This window comes from Pseudophryne corroboree, chromosome 2, assembly GCF_028390025.1.
Source record: "Pseudophryne corroboree isolate aPseCor3 chromosome 2, aPseCor3.hap2, whole genome shotgun sequence".
In the NCBI taxonomy this organism is placed as follows: domain Eukaryota; kingdom Metazoa; phylum Chordata; class Amphibia; order Anura; family Myobatrachidae; genus Pseudophryne; species Pseudophryne corroboree.
The window spans coordinates 105,344,715-105,362,116 of record NC_086445.1 but is presented as its reverse complement, the minus strand read 5'-3'; the positions used below and the strand labels follow the sequence as shown (position 1 = coordinate 105,362,116).

The following is a 17,402-nucleotide window of genomic DNA, read 5'->3' as shown; positions in this document are numbered from 1 at the left end:
CTCTCGCTACACTCTCCAATGCCGGAGTGAAAATGGCGGCGATGCACAGCTCCTTATATGGAATCCAGAACCCGCAAGAACCCGACAGCAGGATGATGACGTTTAGCCTCGTTCTGGTTTCCGAGTCAGGTGTGAAAAACCAGAGCCGAGCTCGGGTAGTGAAGTCCGGTAGGGTTCGGTTCTCAGGGAACTGAACCTGCTCATCTCTAATTCAGACCCAGCAAATTTGTTAGCAGTTGGGCAAAACCATGTGCACTGCCGGTGGGGCAGATATAACATGTGCAGAGATAGTTAGATTTGGGTGGGGTGTGTTCAAACTGAAATCTGAATTGCAGTGTAAAAATAAAGCAGCTAGTATTCACCCTGCACAGAAACAAAATAACCCACCCAAATGTAACTCTCTCTGCACATGTTATATCCCCCCTCCCCCCGGAGTGCACATGGTTTTGCCCAGCTGATAACAAATTTGCTGCTGCGATCATCTCTGAATTACCCCCTGAGTGTCTTTTTGTGTGACTTTTTCCATTTAAATGCATGATATTTGCAACATGGTGCAAATAGGACGTGCAAGCTGCTTTTGCTGATTAAAATGATATGTGGCATGTCTATATTCTGTGTTTTACGAAATGGTACATTACAGTGTTCTCCTAATAAACCCTGTAACATAGCATTTCAAATGCAGATACAGCTGCAGTCGCACACAAAGTATAGGCATTCCGCAGAGTCCTTTTCGCATAGTGATGTGAATAAGATGCATTTCGGCAATAAGAGACGCCCAACGCTAACAGAGTTTCTCGGGACCTGTCAGGTCATTCACACCAGGCATCTCCCACTGCGTGCAGGATGGCGGCAAGATGTATGAGGACACACCTGTATGTACTGAACAACCACGTCTTTTTTTCCCCGCACTCCTGGGAATCTTTTGGCAAACTTTATGCACTATAAATATAGAAATAGGATTATACATTAATCTGACGCATGTTGCGTCAGATTAATGTATTAAAATACATTCTGTAAACTGAGCTGTATGCCGAGGAAGACCCATTGAGGTCCCAAGCATTTATTATTTATTTAACATTTATTTTAGCATATTCTATTGCGCTTTACGAATGGGTATAATAATTAGAGATGAGCGCCTGAAATTTTTCGGGTTTTGTGTTTTGGTTTTGGGTTCGGTTCCGCGGCCGTGTTTTGGGTTCGAACGCGTTTTGGCAAAACCTCACCGAATTTTTTTTGTCTGATTCGGGTGTGTTTTGGATTCGGGTGTTTTTTTCAAAAAACACTAAAAAACAGCTTAAATCATAGAATTTGGGGGTCATTTTGATCCCAAAGTATTATTAACCTCAAAAACCATAATTTACACTCATTTTCAGTCTATTCTGAATACCTCACACCTCACAATATTATTTTTAGTCCTAAAATTTGCACCGAGGTCGCTGTGTGAGTAAGATAAGCGACCCTAGTGGCCGACACAAACACCGGGCCCATCTAGGAGTGGCACTGCAGTGTCACGCAGGATGTCCCTTCCAAAAAACCCTCCCCAAACAGCACATGACGCAAAGAAAAAAAGAGGCGCAATGAGGTAGCTGTGTGAGTAAGATTAGCGACCCTAGTGGCCGACACAAACACCGGGCCCATCTAGGAGTGGCACTGCAGTGTCACGCAGGATGTCCCTTCCAAAAAACCCTCCCCAAACAGCACATGACGCAAAGAAAAAAAGAGGCGCAATGAGGTAGCTGACTGTGTGAGTAAGATTAGCGACCCTAGTGGCCGACACAAACACCGGGCCCATCTAGGAGTGGCACTGCAGTGTCACGCAGGATGTCCCTTCCAAAAAACCCTCCCCAATCAGCACATGATGCAAAGAAAAAGAAAAGAAAAAAGAGGTGCAAGATGGAATTGTCCTTGGGCCCTCCCACCCACCCTTATGTTGTATAAACAAAACAGGACATGCACACTTTAACCAACCCATCATTTCAGTGACAGGGTCTGCCACACGACTGTGACTGATATGACGGGTTGGTTTGGACCCCCCCCAAAAAAGAAGCAATTAATCTCTCCTTGCACAAACTGGCTCTACAGAGGCAAGATGTCCACCTCATCTTCACCCTCCGATATATCACCGTGTACATCCCCCTCCTCACAGATTATCAATTCGTCCCCACTGGAATCCACCATCTCAGCTCCCTGTGTACTTTGTGGAGGCAATTGCTGCTGGTCAATGTCTCCGCGGAGGAATTGATTATAATTCATTTTAATGAACATCATCTTCTCCACATTTTCTGGATGTAACCTCGTACGCCGATTGCTGACAAGGTGAGCGGCGGCACTAAACACTCTTTCGGAGTACACACTTGTGGGAGGGCAACTTAGGTAGAATAAAGCCAGTTTGTGCAAGGGCCTCCAAATTGCCTCTTTTTCCTGCCAGTATAAGTACGGACTGTGTGACGTGCCTACTTGGATGCGGTCACTCATATAATCCTCCACCATTCTATCAATGTTGAGAGAATCATATGCAGTGACAGTAGACGACATGTCCGTAATCGTTGTCAGGTCCTTCAGTCCGGACCAGATGTCAGCATCAGCAGTCGCTCCAGACTGCCCTGCATCACCGCCAGCGGGTGGGCTCGGAATTCTGAGCCTTTTCCTCGCACCCCCAGTTGCGGGAGAATGTGAAGGAGGAGATGTTGACAGGTCGCGTTCCGCTTGACTTGACAATTTTGTCACCAGCAGGTCTTTCAACCCCAGCAGACCTGTGTCTGCCGGAAAGAGAGATCCAAGGTAGGCTTTAAATCTAGGATCGAGCACGGTGGCCAAAATGTAGTGCTCTGATTTCAACAGATTGACCACCCGTGAATCCTTGTTAAGCGAATTAAGGGCTGCATCCACAAGTCCCACATGCCTAGCGGAATCGCTCCCTTTTAGCTCCTTCTTCAATGCCTCCAGCTTCTTCTGCAAAAGCCTGATGAGGGGAATGACCTGACTCAGGCTGGCAGTGTCTGAACTGACTTCACGTGTGGCAAGTTCAAAGGGCATCAGAACCTTGCACAACGTTGAAATCATTCTCCACTGCACTTGAGACAGGTGCATTCCACCTACTATATCGTGCTCAATTGTATAGGCTTGAATGGCCTTTTGCTGCTCCTCCAACCTCTGAAGCATATAGAGGGTTGAATTCCACCTCGTTACCACTTCTTGCTTCAGATGATGGCAGGGCAGGTTCAGTAGTTTTTGGTGGTGCTCCAGTCTTCTGTACGTGGTGCCTGTACGCCGAAAGTGTCCCGCAATTTTTCTGGCCACCGACAGCATCTCTTGCACGCCCCTGTCGTTTTTTAAAAAATTCTGCACCACCAAATTCAAGGTATGTGCAAAACATGGGACGTGCTGGAATTTGCCCATATTTAATGCACACACAATATTGCTGGCGTTGTCCGATGCCACAAATCCACAGGAGAGTCCAATTGGGGTAAGCCATTCCGCGATGATCTTCCTCAGTTGCCGTAAGAGGTTTTCAGCTGTGTGCGTATTCTGGAAAGCGGTGATACAAAGCGTAGCCTGCCTAGGAAAGAGTTGGCGTTTGCGAGATGCTGCTACTGGTGCCGCCGCTGCTGTTCTTGCGGCGGGAGTCCATACATCTACCCAGTGGGCTGTCACAGTCATATAGTCCTGACCCTGCCCTGCTCCACTTGTCCACATGTCCGTGGTTAAGTGGACATTGGGTACAACTGCATTTTTTAGGACACTGGTGAGTCTTTTTCTGACGTCCGTGTACATTCTCGGTATCGCCTGCCTAGAGAAGTGGAACCTAGATGGTATTTGGTAACGGGGGCACACTGCCTCAATAAATTGTCTAGTTCCCTGTGAACTAACGGCGGATACCGGACGCACGTCTAACACCAACATAGTTGTCAAGGACTCAGTTATCCGCTTTGCAGTAGGATGACTGCTGTGATATTTCATCTTCCTCGCAAAGGACTGTTGAACAGTCAATTGCTTACTGGAAGTAGTACAAGTGGGCTTACGACTTCCCCTCTGGGATGACCATCGACTCCCAGCGGCAACAACAGCAGCGCCAGCAGCAGTAGGCGTTACACGCAAGGATGCATCGGAGGAATCCCAGGCAGGAGAGGACTCGTCAGAATTGCCAGTGACATGGCCTGCAGGACTATTGGCATTCCTGGGGAAGGAGGAAATTGACACTGAGGGAGTTGGTGGGGTGGTTTGCGTGAGCTTGGTTACAAGAGGAAGGGATTTACTGGTCAGTGGACTGCTTCCGCTGTCACCCAAAGTTTTTGAACTTGTCACTGACTTATTATGAATGCGCTGCAGGTGACGTATAAGGGAGGATGTTCCGAGGTGGTTAACGACCTTACCCCTACTTATTACAGCTTGACAAAGGGAACACACGGCTTGACACCTGTTGTCCGCATTTCTGGTGAAATACCTCCACACCGAAGAGCTGATTTTTTTGGTATTTTCACCTGGCATGTCAACGGCCATATTCCTCCCACGGACAACAGGTGTCTCCCCGGGTGCCTGACTTAAACAAACCACCTCACCATCAGAATCCTCCTGGTCAATTTCCTCCCCAGCGCCAGCAACACCCATATCCTCCTCATCCTGGTGTACTTCAACACTGACATCTTCAATCTGACTATCAGGAACTGGACTGCGGGTGCTCCTTCCAGCACTTGCAGGGGGCGTGCAAATGGTGGAAGGCGCATGCTCTTCACGTCCAGTGTTGGGAAGGTCAGGCATCGCAACCGACACAATTGGACTCTCCTTGTGGATTTGGGATTTCGAAGAATGCACAGTTCTTTGCTGTGCTGCTTTTGCCAGCTTGAGTCTTTTCATTTTTCTAGCGAGAGGCTGAGTGCTTCCATCCTCATGTGAAGCTGAACCACTAGCCATGAACATAGGCCAGGGCCTCAGCCGTTCCTTGCCACTCCGTGTGGTAAATGGCATATTGGCAAGTTTACGCTTCTCCTCCGACAATTTTATTTTAGGTTTTGGAGTCCTTTTTTTACTGATATTTGGTGTTTTGGATTTGACATGCTCTGTACTATGACATTGGGCATCGGCCTTGGCAGACGACGTTGCTGGCATTTCATCGTCTCGGCCATGACTAGTGGCAGCAGCTTCAGCACGAGGTGGAAGTGGATCTTGATCTTTCCCTAATTTTGGAACCTCAACATTTTTGTTCTCCATATTTTAATAGGCACAACTAAAAGGCACCTCAGGTAAACAATGGAGATGGATGGATTGGATACTAGTATACAATTATGGACGGGCTGCCGAGTGCCGACACAGAGGTAGCCACAGCCGTGAACTACCGCACTGTACTGTGTCTGCTGCTAATATATAGACTGGTTGATAAAGAGATAGTATACTCGTAACTAGTATGTATGTATAAAGAAAGAAAAAAAAAACACGGTTAGGTGGTATATACAATTATGGACGGGCTGCCGAGTGCCGACACAGAGGTAGCCACAGCCGTGAACTACCGCACTGTACTGTGTCTGCTGCTAATATATAGACTGGTTGATAAAGAGATAGTATACTCGTAACTAGTATGTATGTATAAAGAAAGAAAAAAAAACCACGGTTAGGTGGTATATACAATTATGGACGGGCTGCCGAGTGCCGACACAGAGGTAGCCACAGCCGTGAACTACCGCACTGTACTGTGTCTGCTGCTAATATAGACTGGTTGATAAAGAGATAGTATACTCGTAACTAGTATGTATGTATAAAGAAAGAAAAAAAAACCACGGTTAGGTGGTATATACAATTATGGACGGGCTGCCGAGTGCCGACACAGAGGTAGCCACAGCCGTGAACTACCGCACTGTACTGTGTCTGCTGCTAATATATAGACTGGTTGATAAAGAGATAGTATACTCGTAACTAGTATGTATGTATAAAGAAAGAAAAAAAAACCACGGTTAGGTGGTATATACAATTATGGACGGGCTGCCGAGTGCCGACACAGAGGTAGCCACAGCCGTGAACTACCGCACTGTACTGTGTCTGCTGCTAATATATAGACTGGTTGATAAAGAGATAGTATACTCGTAACTAGTATGTATGTATAAAGAAAGAAAAAAAAACCACGGTTAGGTGGTATATACAATTATGGACGGGCTGCCGAGTGCCGACACAGAGGTAGCCACAGCCGTGAACTACCGCACTGTACTGTGTCTGCTGCTAATATATAGACTGGTTGATAAAGAGATAGTATACTCGTAACTAGTATGTATGTATAAAGAAAGAAAAAAAAACCACGGTTAGGTGGTATATACAATTATGGACGGGCTGCCGAGTGCCGACACAGAGGTAGCCACAGCCGTGAACTACCGCACTGTACTGTGTCTGCTGCTAATATATAGACTGGTTGATAAAGAGATAGTATACTCGTAACTAGTATGTATGTATAAAGAAAGAAAAAAAAACCACGGTTAGGTGGTATATACAATTATGGACGGGCTGCCGAGTGCCGACACAGAGGTAGCCACAGCCGTGAACTACCGCACTGTACTGTGTCTGCTGCTAATATAGACTGGTTGATAAAGAGATAGTATACTCGTAACTAGTATGTATGTATAAAGAAAGAAAAAAAAACCACGGTTAGGTGGTATATACAATTATGGACGGGCTGCCGAGTGCCGACACAGAGGTAGCCACAGCCGTGAACTACCGCACTGTACTGTGTCTGCTGCTAATATAGACTGGTTGATAAAGAGATAGTATACTACTAATATTATATATACTGGTGGTCAGGTCACTGGTCACTAGTCACACTGGCAGTGGCACTCCTGCAGCAAAAGTGTGCACTGTTTAATTTTAATATAATATTATGTACTCCTGGCTCCTGCTATAACCTATAACTGGCACTGCAGTAGTGCTCCCCAGTCTCCCCCACAATTATAAGCTGTGTGAGCTGAGCAGTCAGACAGATATATAATATATATAGATGATGCAGCACACTGGCCTGAGCCTGAGCAGTGCACACAGATATGGTATGTGACTGACTGAGTCACTGTGTGTATCGCTTTTTTCAGGCAGAGAACGGATATATTAAATAAACTGCACTGTGTGTCTGGTGGTCACTCACTATATAATATATTATGTACTCCTGGCTCCTGCTATAACCTATAACTGGCACTGCAGTAGTGCTCCCCAGTCTCCCCCACAATTATAAGCTGTGTGAGCTGAGCAGTCAGACAGATATATATAATATTATATATAGATAATAGATGATGCAGCACACTGGCCTGAGCCTGAGCAGTGCACACAGATATGGTATGTGACTGAGTCACTGTGTGCTGTGTATCGCTTTTTTCAGGCAGAGAACGGATTATAAATAAAACTGGTGGTCACTATCAGCAAAACTCTGCACTGTACTGAGTACTCCTAATGCTCCCCAAAATTAGTAAATCAAGTGTCTCTCTAATCTATTCTAAACGGAGAGGACACCAGCCACGTCCTCTCCCTATCAATCTCAATGCACGTGTGAAAATGGCGGCGACGCGCGGCTCCTTATATAGAATCCGAGTCTCGCGATAGAATCCGAGCCTCGCGAGAATCCGACAGCGTCATGATGACGTTCGGGCGCGCTCGGGTTAACCGAGCAAGGCGGGAAGATCCGAGTCGCTCGGACCCGTGAAAAAAAACATGAAGTTCTGGCGGGTTCGGATTCAGAGAAACCGAACCCGCTCATCTCTAATAATAATAAGAGAGTAAGAGGCAGGTGCACAATTGCCAGATGTAAGAGCACAATGTTTTATATGTACACACTACAGCTGGCCTTTGGTTACTAATGCATATGTCCTATGTATCAGGAATAAATTATGGGGATGAGAATTAAGCAGCCTGGGTAAACTACTTCCGCATATGAACGTGTTTTATATCTTCCATGCTTCCATTGCAGTCTGACTTCTACCCCTGGATGCCCAATAATCCCACATCCTTGAAATGCCCCCCTCCCACAGCTAAGGGCATCAGCACAATGCAGAGTATCCTGGATGCATTGCCAGATGTAAACATTACTGCCGCGTTCCTAGCTTCGCTGGTCACTGCTGAATCGACACATGTGGTGAGTTACTGGGATCAGCATAGAAAATAGCAAGTGAGGGGAGGATTCCGCACAGACCTGATCCACTTGGTTCATGAATAACAGGAAAATGGTTGAGACCAACGATTATAGGACAGGTACTGTTATTTAGTACAGATAGCTATTTGTTGGTGGTGCACCTAAGAGTCATGTATTATAACATGTGGAGAGAGAGAGAGAGATAGAGAGAGAGAGAGAGAGAGAGAGAGAGAGAGAGAGAGAGAGAGAGAGAAGACTTTTGCTGGGGCACTCTTTTTTAAATCATAGTTTTATTAAAATGTAGTTTTATTGGTATACATTAAAACTGGATGTTTCACATCCACCAAACAGAGCAACTGTACTTCTTAAGCAGGCATCACATATATCACAATAATATACATGTACAAAGGCAAACAATAAAAAACAAATGTGCACACATTAAGACAATTAATCAAAAGGCAGATTCTTGTAAAACATACAGTATGAAGAATTTCCAAAGAATACAGAAAAAATATATAGAAATGCAGAAAAAAAATAATATATATATATATATATATATATATATATACATACTGTATACAAAGATTGCAAACAATTCTAATGATGTAACAGCTAGTGTTGTGGGTGATTTTCAATAGTGGATGTTAATCACTTCGTACAGTACTGTATATGACTGTGTTTATTGGTCATAAAGAATTTTTTGTACATTAAACATATAGTTAGACAGACAATTAGACAATGTGCTGTTTAAAAGGCAAGAATATTGGATTATTTGGGAATATCTTATCATATAAGCTAAATAGCAATGATGGGTTTATCAATTAAGGTTCCCAATTAGGCACAGATTAATATGATATAGTAGTTTACAGTATGTATCCTTAAGGTAATACCACTAGATCGGTAAGCATAATCAAGAAAGTTTGAGTATAAAATGGACTGAGTGGGTCCCTAATCCACTTCTACTGCCCACTCGTGTGTTGCTGTGAACAGTGAATGAGTGGGTGAGAGTCTATAGAGAATAATATTATACTGAGTGAAAGAAAGATCTAGTATCTGCTTTTGCATGTATGACCCGGATGTACCCCCTTAAGAGAACCAGTGCAGGGAGCACGTCCAAATCCCCACACAATGAGATGTACCCCCTTAAGAGAACCAGTGCAGGGAGCACGTCCAAATCCCCACACAATGAGATGTACCCCCTTAAGAGAACCAGTGCATGGAGCACGTCTAAATCCCCACACAATGAGAGTCCCCTTGACAAGGATAAAATATTTAAGTTATATAACAGTTAGACAGCTGACTTAAAGCAGAGATTTCTGCAAGGGGATGGTGTGGAGATAGGCTTGAAAGTAGTATCTACACAAATAAGTATTCACAATGTTAGATTTCTGATACATAAAGAATTATAATGATTAATACATAAGTTTACTAAAAAAAATTATATACTTATCAGAAATTCTGTGCCTAGTGTCCTAGGTCCTGTGCACAGGACCTGCCCCTCCTGCTTAGACACTCGTTTCGTCAAGGGTTGGCTTGTTCTCGAATATGCTCCTTGATCTAGAGGTATTACTTTAAGGATTCTGTACATACAATACATCTGTTGTAAACTATTATATCATATTAATCTGTGTCTAATTGGGAACCTCAATTGATGAACCCATCATTGCTAATTAGCTTATATGATAAGGTATTCCCAAATGATCTAATATTTTCGCCTTTTAAACAACACATTGTCTAATTGTCTGTCTAATTTTATGTTTAATGTACAAAACATTCTTCATGACCAATAAACACAGCCACTATTGAAAATCACCCACAACACTGGCTGTTACATAATTCACGTTTTTTTGCAATCTTTGTGTATACAGTGGGGCAAAAAAGTATTTGGACAGCTACCAATCGTGCAAGTTGATCCACTTGAAAAGATGAGAGAGGTCTGTAATTTCCATCATAGGTACACTTCAACTGTGAGAGACAGAATCTGAACACCCTCCCCCCCCCCCCCAGGAAATCACATTGTATGATTTTTTAAACAATTTACTTGTATATTCTTGTGGAAAATAATAAATATTTGGACACCTACCAAGCAGCAAGATTTCTGGCTCTCACAGACCTGTTACTTCTTCTTTAAGAAGCTCTTCTATCCTCCACTTGTTACCTGTATTAATGACACCTGTTTGAACTGGTTATCTGTATAAAAGACACCTGTCCACACCCTCAAACAGTCAGACTGCTACCTCTCCACCATGGCCAAGACCAGAGAGCTGTCTAAGGACACCAGGGACAAAATTGTAGAGCTGCACAAGGCTGGGATGAGCTACTCGACAATAGGCAAGCAGCTTGGTGAGAAGAGATCAACTGTTGACACAAGTATTAAAAAATGGAAGAAATACAAGATCACTGACAATCTCCCTCGACCTGGGGCTCCATGCAAGATCTCAGCTCGTTGGGTATCAATGATCTTGAGAACGGTGAGGAATCAGCCCAGAACTATATGGGGGGACCTGGTCAATGACCTCAAGAGAGCTGGGACCACAGTCACAAAGGTTACCATTAGTAACACACTACGTCGTCATGGATTGAAATCCTGCAGCGCCCGAAAGGTCCCCCTGCTTAAGCCAGCACATATCCAGGCCCGTCTAAAGTTTGCCAGTGACCATCTGGATGATCCAGAGGAAGATTGGGAGAATGTAATGTGGTCAAGTGAGAGCAAAATCAAACTTTTTGGTATAAACTCCACTCGCCGTGTTTGGAGGGAGAGGAATGATGAATGGCATCCCAAGAACACCATACCCACTGTGAAGAATGGGGGTGGAAACATCATGCTTTGGGGCTGCTTTTCTGCAAAGGGGACAGGACAACTGATCCATATTAAGGAGAGGATGAATGGGGCCATGTATCGTGAGATTTTGGGTAAAAACCTCCTTCCCTCAGTAAGAGCATTGAAGATGGAACGTGGCTGAGTCTTCCAGCATGACAATGACCCAAAACAAACCGCCCAGGCAACTAAGGAATAAGAAGCATTTCAAGGTCCTGGAGTGGACCAGCCAGTCTTCAGACCACAACCCAATAGAAAATCTGTGGAGGGAGTTGAAAGTCCGTGTTGCCCAGCGACAGCCCCAAAACATGACAGATCTAGAGAAGATCTGCATGGACGAGTGGGCCAAAATACCTGCTACAGTGTGTACAAACCTGGTCAAGAACTACAGGAAACGTTTGACCTCTGTAATTGCCAACCGAGGTAATATTACAAAGTATTGAGTTAAACTTTTTGATTGTCCAAATATTTATTTTCCGCAAGAATATACAAATAAATTGTTTCAAAATCATACAATGTGATTTCCTAGTTTTTTTTTTCCAGATTCTGTCTCTCACAGTTGAAGTGTACCTATGATGGAAATTACAGACCTCTCTCATCTTTTTAAGTAAGTCAACTTGCACAATCGGTGGCTGTCCAGATATTTTTTTGCCCCACTGTATGCATGTATGTATGTATGTATGTATGTATGTATGTATGTATATATATATATATATATATATATATATGAAGAATAGCGCCTAGTATGTATACCTAATAAGGCACTCTAGTAGCAGTTTACAAGGAATACATTTCTAGAACTCCTTTTGGTTAGGCACGACACACCTCATACGTGAGTGAGTGGCAGCTTTTAAACAGTATAAAGATAAAGATAGAGCAAATAGAATAAAACAGCGCCTACTAGCATCGGCTAATAAATTGTTACCGTTTTTAATTTACCCTCAGATCAAATATTGGAACCAGCATAGTTCCTAAACGTTTTAGCCTCTGTAAAAAATTCACAAACTCCACACACTATGTTGCTTTTATCTCTTTTTTACATGTCCTGCCTCTAAGAGTCATCAGCCTGAAAGCTTTTCAAGCTAAGTTGCTACTTTATTGGTTTATTTTATCACTTTACCTGAGCTCACAGGTTCTTTCACCGACACTAGTAGGCGCTGTTTTACTCTTTTTGCTCTCTCTCTCTCTCTCTCTCTCTCTCTCTCTCTATATATATATATATATATATATATATAAGCATGTAGAAATCCGCACAAATCCGTATATCAGTAGCACAACCAGGTGGTGCTCAACTCCAAAGAAAAATTCCAATAGACAGTCAATATATACAGTATATTAGATATATTGTGCATTTCTACATTTTTTTTCTGTATTCTTTCTACTGTGTGCACATTTGTTTGTTTATTGTTTGCCTTTGTACATGTATATTATTGTGATATCTGTAATGTTCACTTAAGAAGTACAGTTGCCCTGTTTTTTCGGTGATGTGAAACATACAGTTTTAATGTATACCAATAAAACTACATTTTAATAAAACTATGATTTAAAAAAGAATGCCCCAGCAAAAGAGTCCTCTCTCTCTCTCTCTCTCTCTCTCTCTCTCTCTCTCTCTCTCTCTCCACATGTTATAACACATGACTCTTGGGTGCACCACCAACTAATAGCTATCTGTACTAAATAACAGTACCTGTCCTATAGTAATCGTTGGCCAAGGTGCATGGGGAGCTAGTTGTGGGAGCTACGGCAGAGTGTGAGGATCGGGGTGGTGGTGTGAGGAGGTGCTGATTCCAAAGGGGAGGTCATTTAGCTGGGGGAGAGGAGAGGTGTCTGGGCAGCCAGTTAGAGCTGTGACGATAGAGATGGGGCATTCCTACAGATTTCACCCGCCTAGCAGCAATATATAACACATTCCCCAGGAAAGGAATCCAAATCTGCTGTATATATAGATCTATATAAATGCTCCATCCATTCATGTACATACAGATCTGTGTAATGTGGTGACTGATGAATGGAATTAGTGCATGATAACATCTATAAATCTTCCATTTATACAATTTCCCATCATCTTTAGATACTATTTGGAGATTACCCAGATGTGCGTTTTACAGAAAAGATCCCGCAGAAGTTCATTAAGGATTTCCAAAACAAGCTGGCGGAAATTTCCAAGTCCATTAATGAGCGGAACAAAAGCATGGATTTGCCGTATCCCTACTTGGACCCAAAAAAGATTGAGAACAGTGTCACTGCCTAACATTAATAGAAGCTGTTTATCTACTGGTTGTGTCTGAATTTCCAATCCATTTTTCATGTCTCCTTATTCAGAGTCTGTCGCCTCAGCCCCCTTCCCTTCACGTACCTGAGTCAGATGTGGCTGGAATACGAGTGCAGGCGTGGCTTCATTGTGCATAGTGTAAATGTTAAAATCCACAGTACATAGGCTTACCATATCATACCTCTGCAAAAGAGGGACAGCTTCACGCACTTCTAGTGTACGGCCTGAATTAGAGAGCATGGCCTTATGAATAGGGGGCGTGACCTTGTGACAAGAGCTGTGATCTCAAGCCACTCCCCTGTTTTCATCACTATGGATGCATGAACAGAGCTCAGTGACCTGCTGGCCATGCCCCCTGTACCTCTCTGCCGGGGAATAGACACTGTGCGCATGCACACAGCATCTATTCACCGCTGCTCTGCCCAGAGCAGTGAGTGACAGAGGGGATCTCCCATCTGCCCCCCCCCCCCCCTCCCCATCGCAGTGTCCCGTGGGTGGGACAACAAGACAGACAGTGAAAAACGGGACTGTCCCACCAAAACCAGGACAGTTGGGAGGCATGCCATATTATCCCTTTAAACGGGACACCAATGAATTACACAGGTTCTGGGGTTCAGTATGACATCTTGGCATCCGAAAATGGCGACACGTTTGGGGGATAAGTGTGCTAACCCACCTCTAGTGGGGTGGCGGCTATGGCTCACCACCCCACTAGTGCCTTACCTAATCCCCCTGTGATGTCTAAACCGGATCTGTAGCTGCTTAAAACCAGGTGAAATGCAGCTTTGTAGTCAGCCAGCCATATAACCTGTGTACTGTAATTCATGACTGTCCTGGTTTAAAGGGATAGTATGGTAAGCCTAGCAGTAGCAGTAGACAATTTAAGCACATTACAGTTAATGGTCAGATAGTGCAAAACAGTTCCCAAGTGGATTATATCATCTGAAATGTAAACCTAACCAGATGTAAAATGGAATTTGTTATCATTATTTTTTGTTATGAGAACAGTTAAAATATTTGAGCAGTGTTCCCCAGCTGTGTGAAGCATTCTCTATATTTGTATAACGAGTGTGCACTGCAGTGTAACGTGTCTTTTAAAACACTATTCGAGCTGTGTCAGTGCATATGCATATATCTGTGTGCTTTCACCTTGTGCAACCAATCAGACGCAATCATCATCATCATCAGTCTGCAAATTACACCGGCGTTATAGCTTCCGCATGTCAGACCGCTACAGGCAACTACATTTGTCGCTTTTCACTTCCCATTTTAGTTGTAATTTATGACTACACGCTCTACCCACAACCTTACTGCACTTTGGACATGTCTACACGCCCACTTCCTTCATCTGCACGCCAGTTCCACCCCCCTGTCTCAGCCCCCTATTTGCACACTCTTTTTGTACTCCGGATGAATGGCTGTAAAAAGACACCCATTGTAAAAAGACACGCACACACACACACACACACACACACACACACACACACACACACACACACACACACACACACACACACACACACACACACAACACACACACACACACACACACACGTGCAACCTGCAGCAGGAAAAAGACGCTAAATGCATATAGTGTTCGTTTGACTCTGAATAAGGCCCTGTATGATTTGGTAATTCCTATATAGTAAATTACCTCAACAAATTTGTGACACAATTAAAAAATGAAAAAATGAATTAGGATGAAGTATTTTTGTTAAATCCATTCTTTCTTAATTGTTAACTGTCCCAGAAGGTCTGGGAGAGTACTGAATTTTGGGGTCCTTTCTTGCCTCCCGATAGAGCTGACCAGTCTCCCGGTGCCGCCCACTTCCCAACTGAAGTGGACGGCCGGGATGACGCCTTTAGATGTGAACTGCCTCATCCTAGCCCCTTCCCTACTGTAAAATACTGAGAATCACATTTTTGAACAGCGGTGAGCAAGGTGAGCCCCACCACCTGCTGCAAAGCAGTGCCCATATGATAGGGTTGCCACCTCCAGGACTTTCTTTTTTGGGACGTCTGCAAGATGCTTTGTTGATAGGAGAAGGAAGGGTGAGGACACCTGCTCTTTATCATGTGGGGCATGAAGAGGAAAACTTCAGTACAACTCTGCTACGCGATGTGTCCACTTACATCTTTGCTTTTTTACATATTTGGCACAACATGCAAAACACGGCTAAGCTGTTTTTTACGAGTAGCGAGTGGATGAATTTGAAATTTTTTGTTTGCCATAATAGAATATGTATAAAGTAACATATTAAAGAAGCAAATTAAGAAAAATCACAAGGCATGGCTAAATCTCTGAGTCTATGGCATGCAAAACCGTCCCATACATGGCGGGATATAGCAAAGATGTATGTAGACACATCTGGTACAGTATATCAAAACCACTGGCTATATACAGATGTGTCCACTTACATCTTTGCTATTTTACTCAATTTGGCACAATGGCTAAACCGTTTTTCACGAGTAGCGAGTGGATGGATTTTAACATTTTTGTTTGCCGTAATACAATATGTATAAAGTAACATATTGAAGAAGCAAATGAAGAATGTAACTTTGTCACTTCTCCTATGGGGCTACATTTAGCCAATTACAGAATGTATACAGTAAGATTATAGGGGGTCATTCCGAGTTGATCGCTCGCTAGCTGTTTTTAGCAGCCGGGCAAATGCATAGTCGCCGCCCACAGGGGAGTGTATTTTCGCTTTGCAAGTGTGCGAACACCTGTGCAGCCGAGCACTACAAAAACATTTTGTGCAGTTTCTGAGTAGGTCTGAACTTAATTGTGATCACTTCAGCCTGTCTGGTCCCGGAAATTGACGTCAGGCACCCACCCTGCAAACGATTGGACACGCCTGCATTTTTCCAAACACTCCAAGAAAATGGTCAGTTGACACCCATAAACGCCTTCTTCCTGTCAATCTTCTTGCGATCGGCTGTGCAAATGGATTCTTCGTTGAATCCATCATCCAGCAACGATCCACTTTGTACCTGTATGATGCACCTGTGCATTGCGGTGCATACGCATGCGCAGTAGTGACCTGATCACTGCGCGTGCGATTAGGTCGGAATGACCACCATAATCGAGTATTCTACATACTGCAGCGATCTCTAGTTTCATTGGTTGTGAACGAGATAATAGGACTGGGAAATTATACAGAACTGGTGATGTGTCATGTACAGTAATTCTCCTATGAGATAAATCATCCTATTTAACAAGGGAGAAATCGGATTTCATATGTCCGGGGATAAGTTGCTCACAGACATAGTGAATTGGTGTATGCGAGTGGTTGCCCTGGAAGCCCAGGTAACTGATCTAGAGCAAACCGTTATGCGACTGAGGGAGATTCACAATCTCGAGCAGAGCTTAGATAGAATGGTGGAGGAGTTGCACGGGGGCCACCGGTAGACGAGGATGAGGATAATCAGGTAGCTAGCTGGGTCACGGTTAGATGGAAGAAGAAGAGGGAGAGACAGGACATCTCCGATCTGCCAAACCCCAATAAATTCACCCAATTGGATGAAGATTCTGGCGAGAGCAGTGAGGAAATGACGGCAATGGAGGAGACCGTTCCCTCTAGCAACCGTAGGAGCGGTCCCTCCAGGACAAAGGGAACAAAAGAAAGCGAGGTACCTAGCCAGATTGTGGTGGTAGGGGATTCTATTTTCAAGAGAACAGACAGGGCAATCTGCTACCCGGACTGTGATCGCCGTACAGTCTGTTGTCTCCCAGGTGCTCGGGTACGGCACATTGTGGACTGGGCAGAAAGATTGTTGGGAAGGGCCGGGAATGACCTGGTGGTCTTGATGCACGTTGGCACCAACGACAAAGTTAATGGTAGGTGGGGACCTAGGCCAAAAATTAAAGGCAAGGACATCTAAGGTAATATTCTCTGAAATATTACCTGTGTCACGCGCTAGTCCAGGGAGTCCGAGGGAGATTAGGGATGTAAATGTGTGGCTCAGGGACTGGTGCAGTAAAGAGGGGTTTGTGTTCTTAGAACACTGGGCAGACTTCTCAGTCAGGCGCCATCTTTTTTCCACAATGGATTGCACCTGAATGAGGAGGGGGCAGCGGTGTTGGGGGGGGGGGAGGATGGTTAGAAGGTTGGAGGAGATTTTAAACTAGGTGCCTGGGGGGAGGGATTAGAAAGAATTGGTGGGACAACTAGAGAGCGAAGAAAAATGGGATGTATAAAGTATAATGAGGGTGGAGA

General features: G+C 44.1%; 1 protein-coding gene across 1 annotated transcript in view; it reads left to right on the top strand.

Moving 5' to 3' along the window:
• The window catches only part of LOC135001480 (hydroperoxide isomerase ALOXE3-like), a 225,206-nt gene extending 210,329 nt beyond the window's left edge, over window positions 1-14,877 (top strand). The window contains exons 14-15 of the mRNA XM_063951585.1: window positions 7,931-8,095; window positions 12,982-14,877. Of these exons, the coding sequence (XP_063807655.1) occupies window positions 7,931-8,095; window positions 12,982-13,161 (345 nt within the window). The 3' untranslated portion in view covers window positions 13,162-14,877. The remainder of the gene's footprint in view (window positions 1-7,930; window positions 8,096-12,981) is intronic.
• Window positions 14,878-17,402: the final 2,525 nt, after the last annotated feature.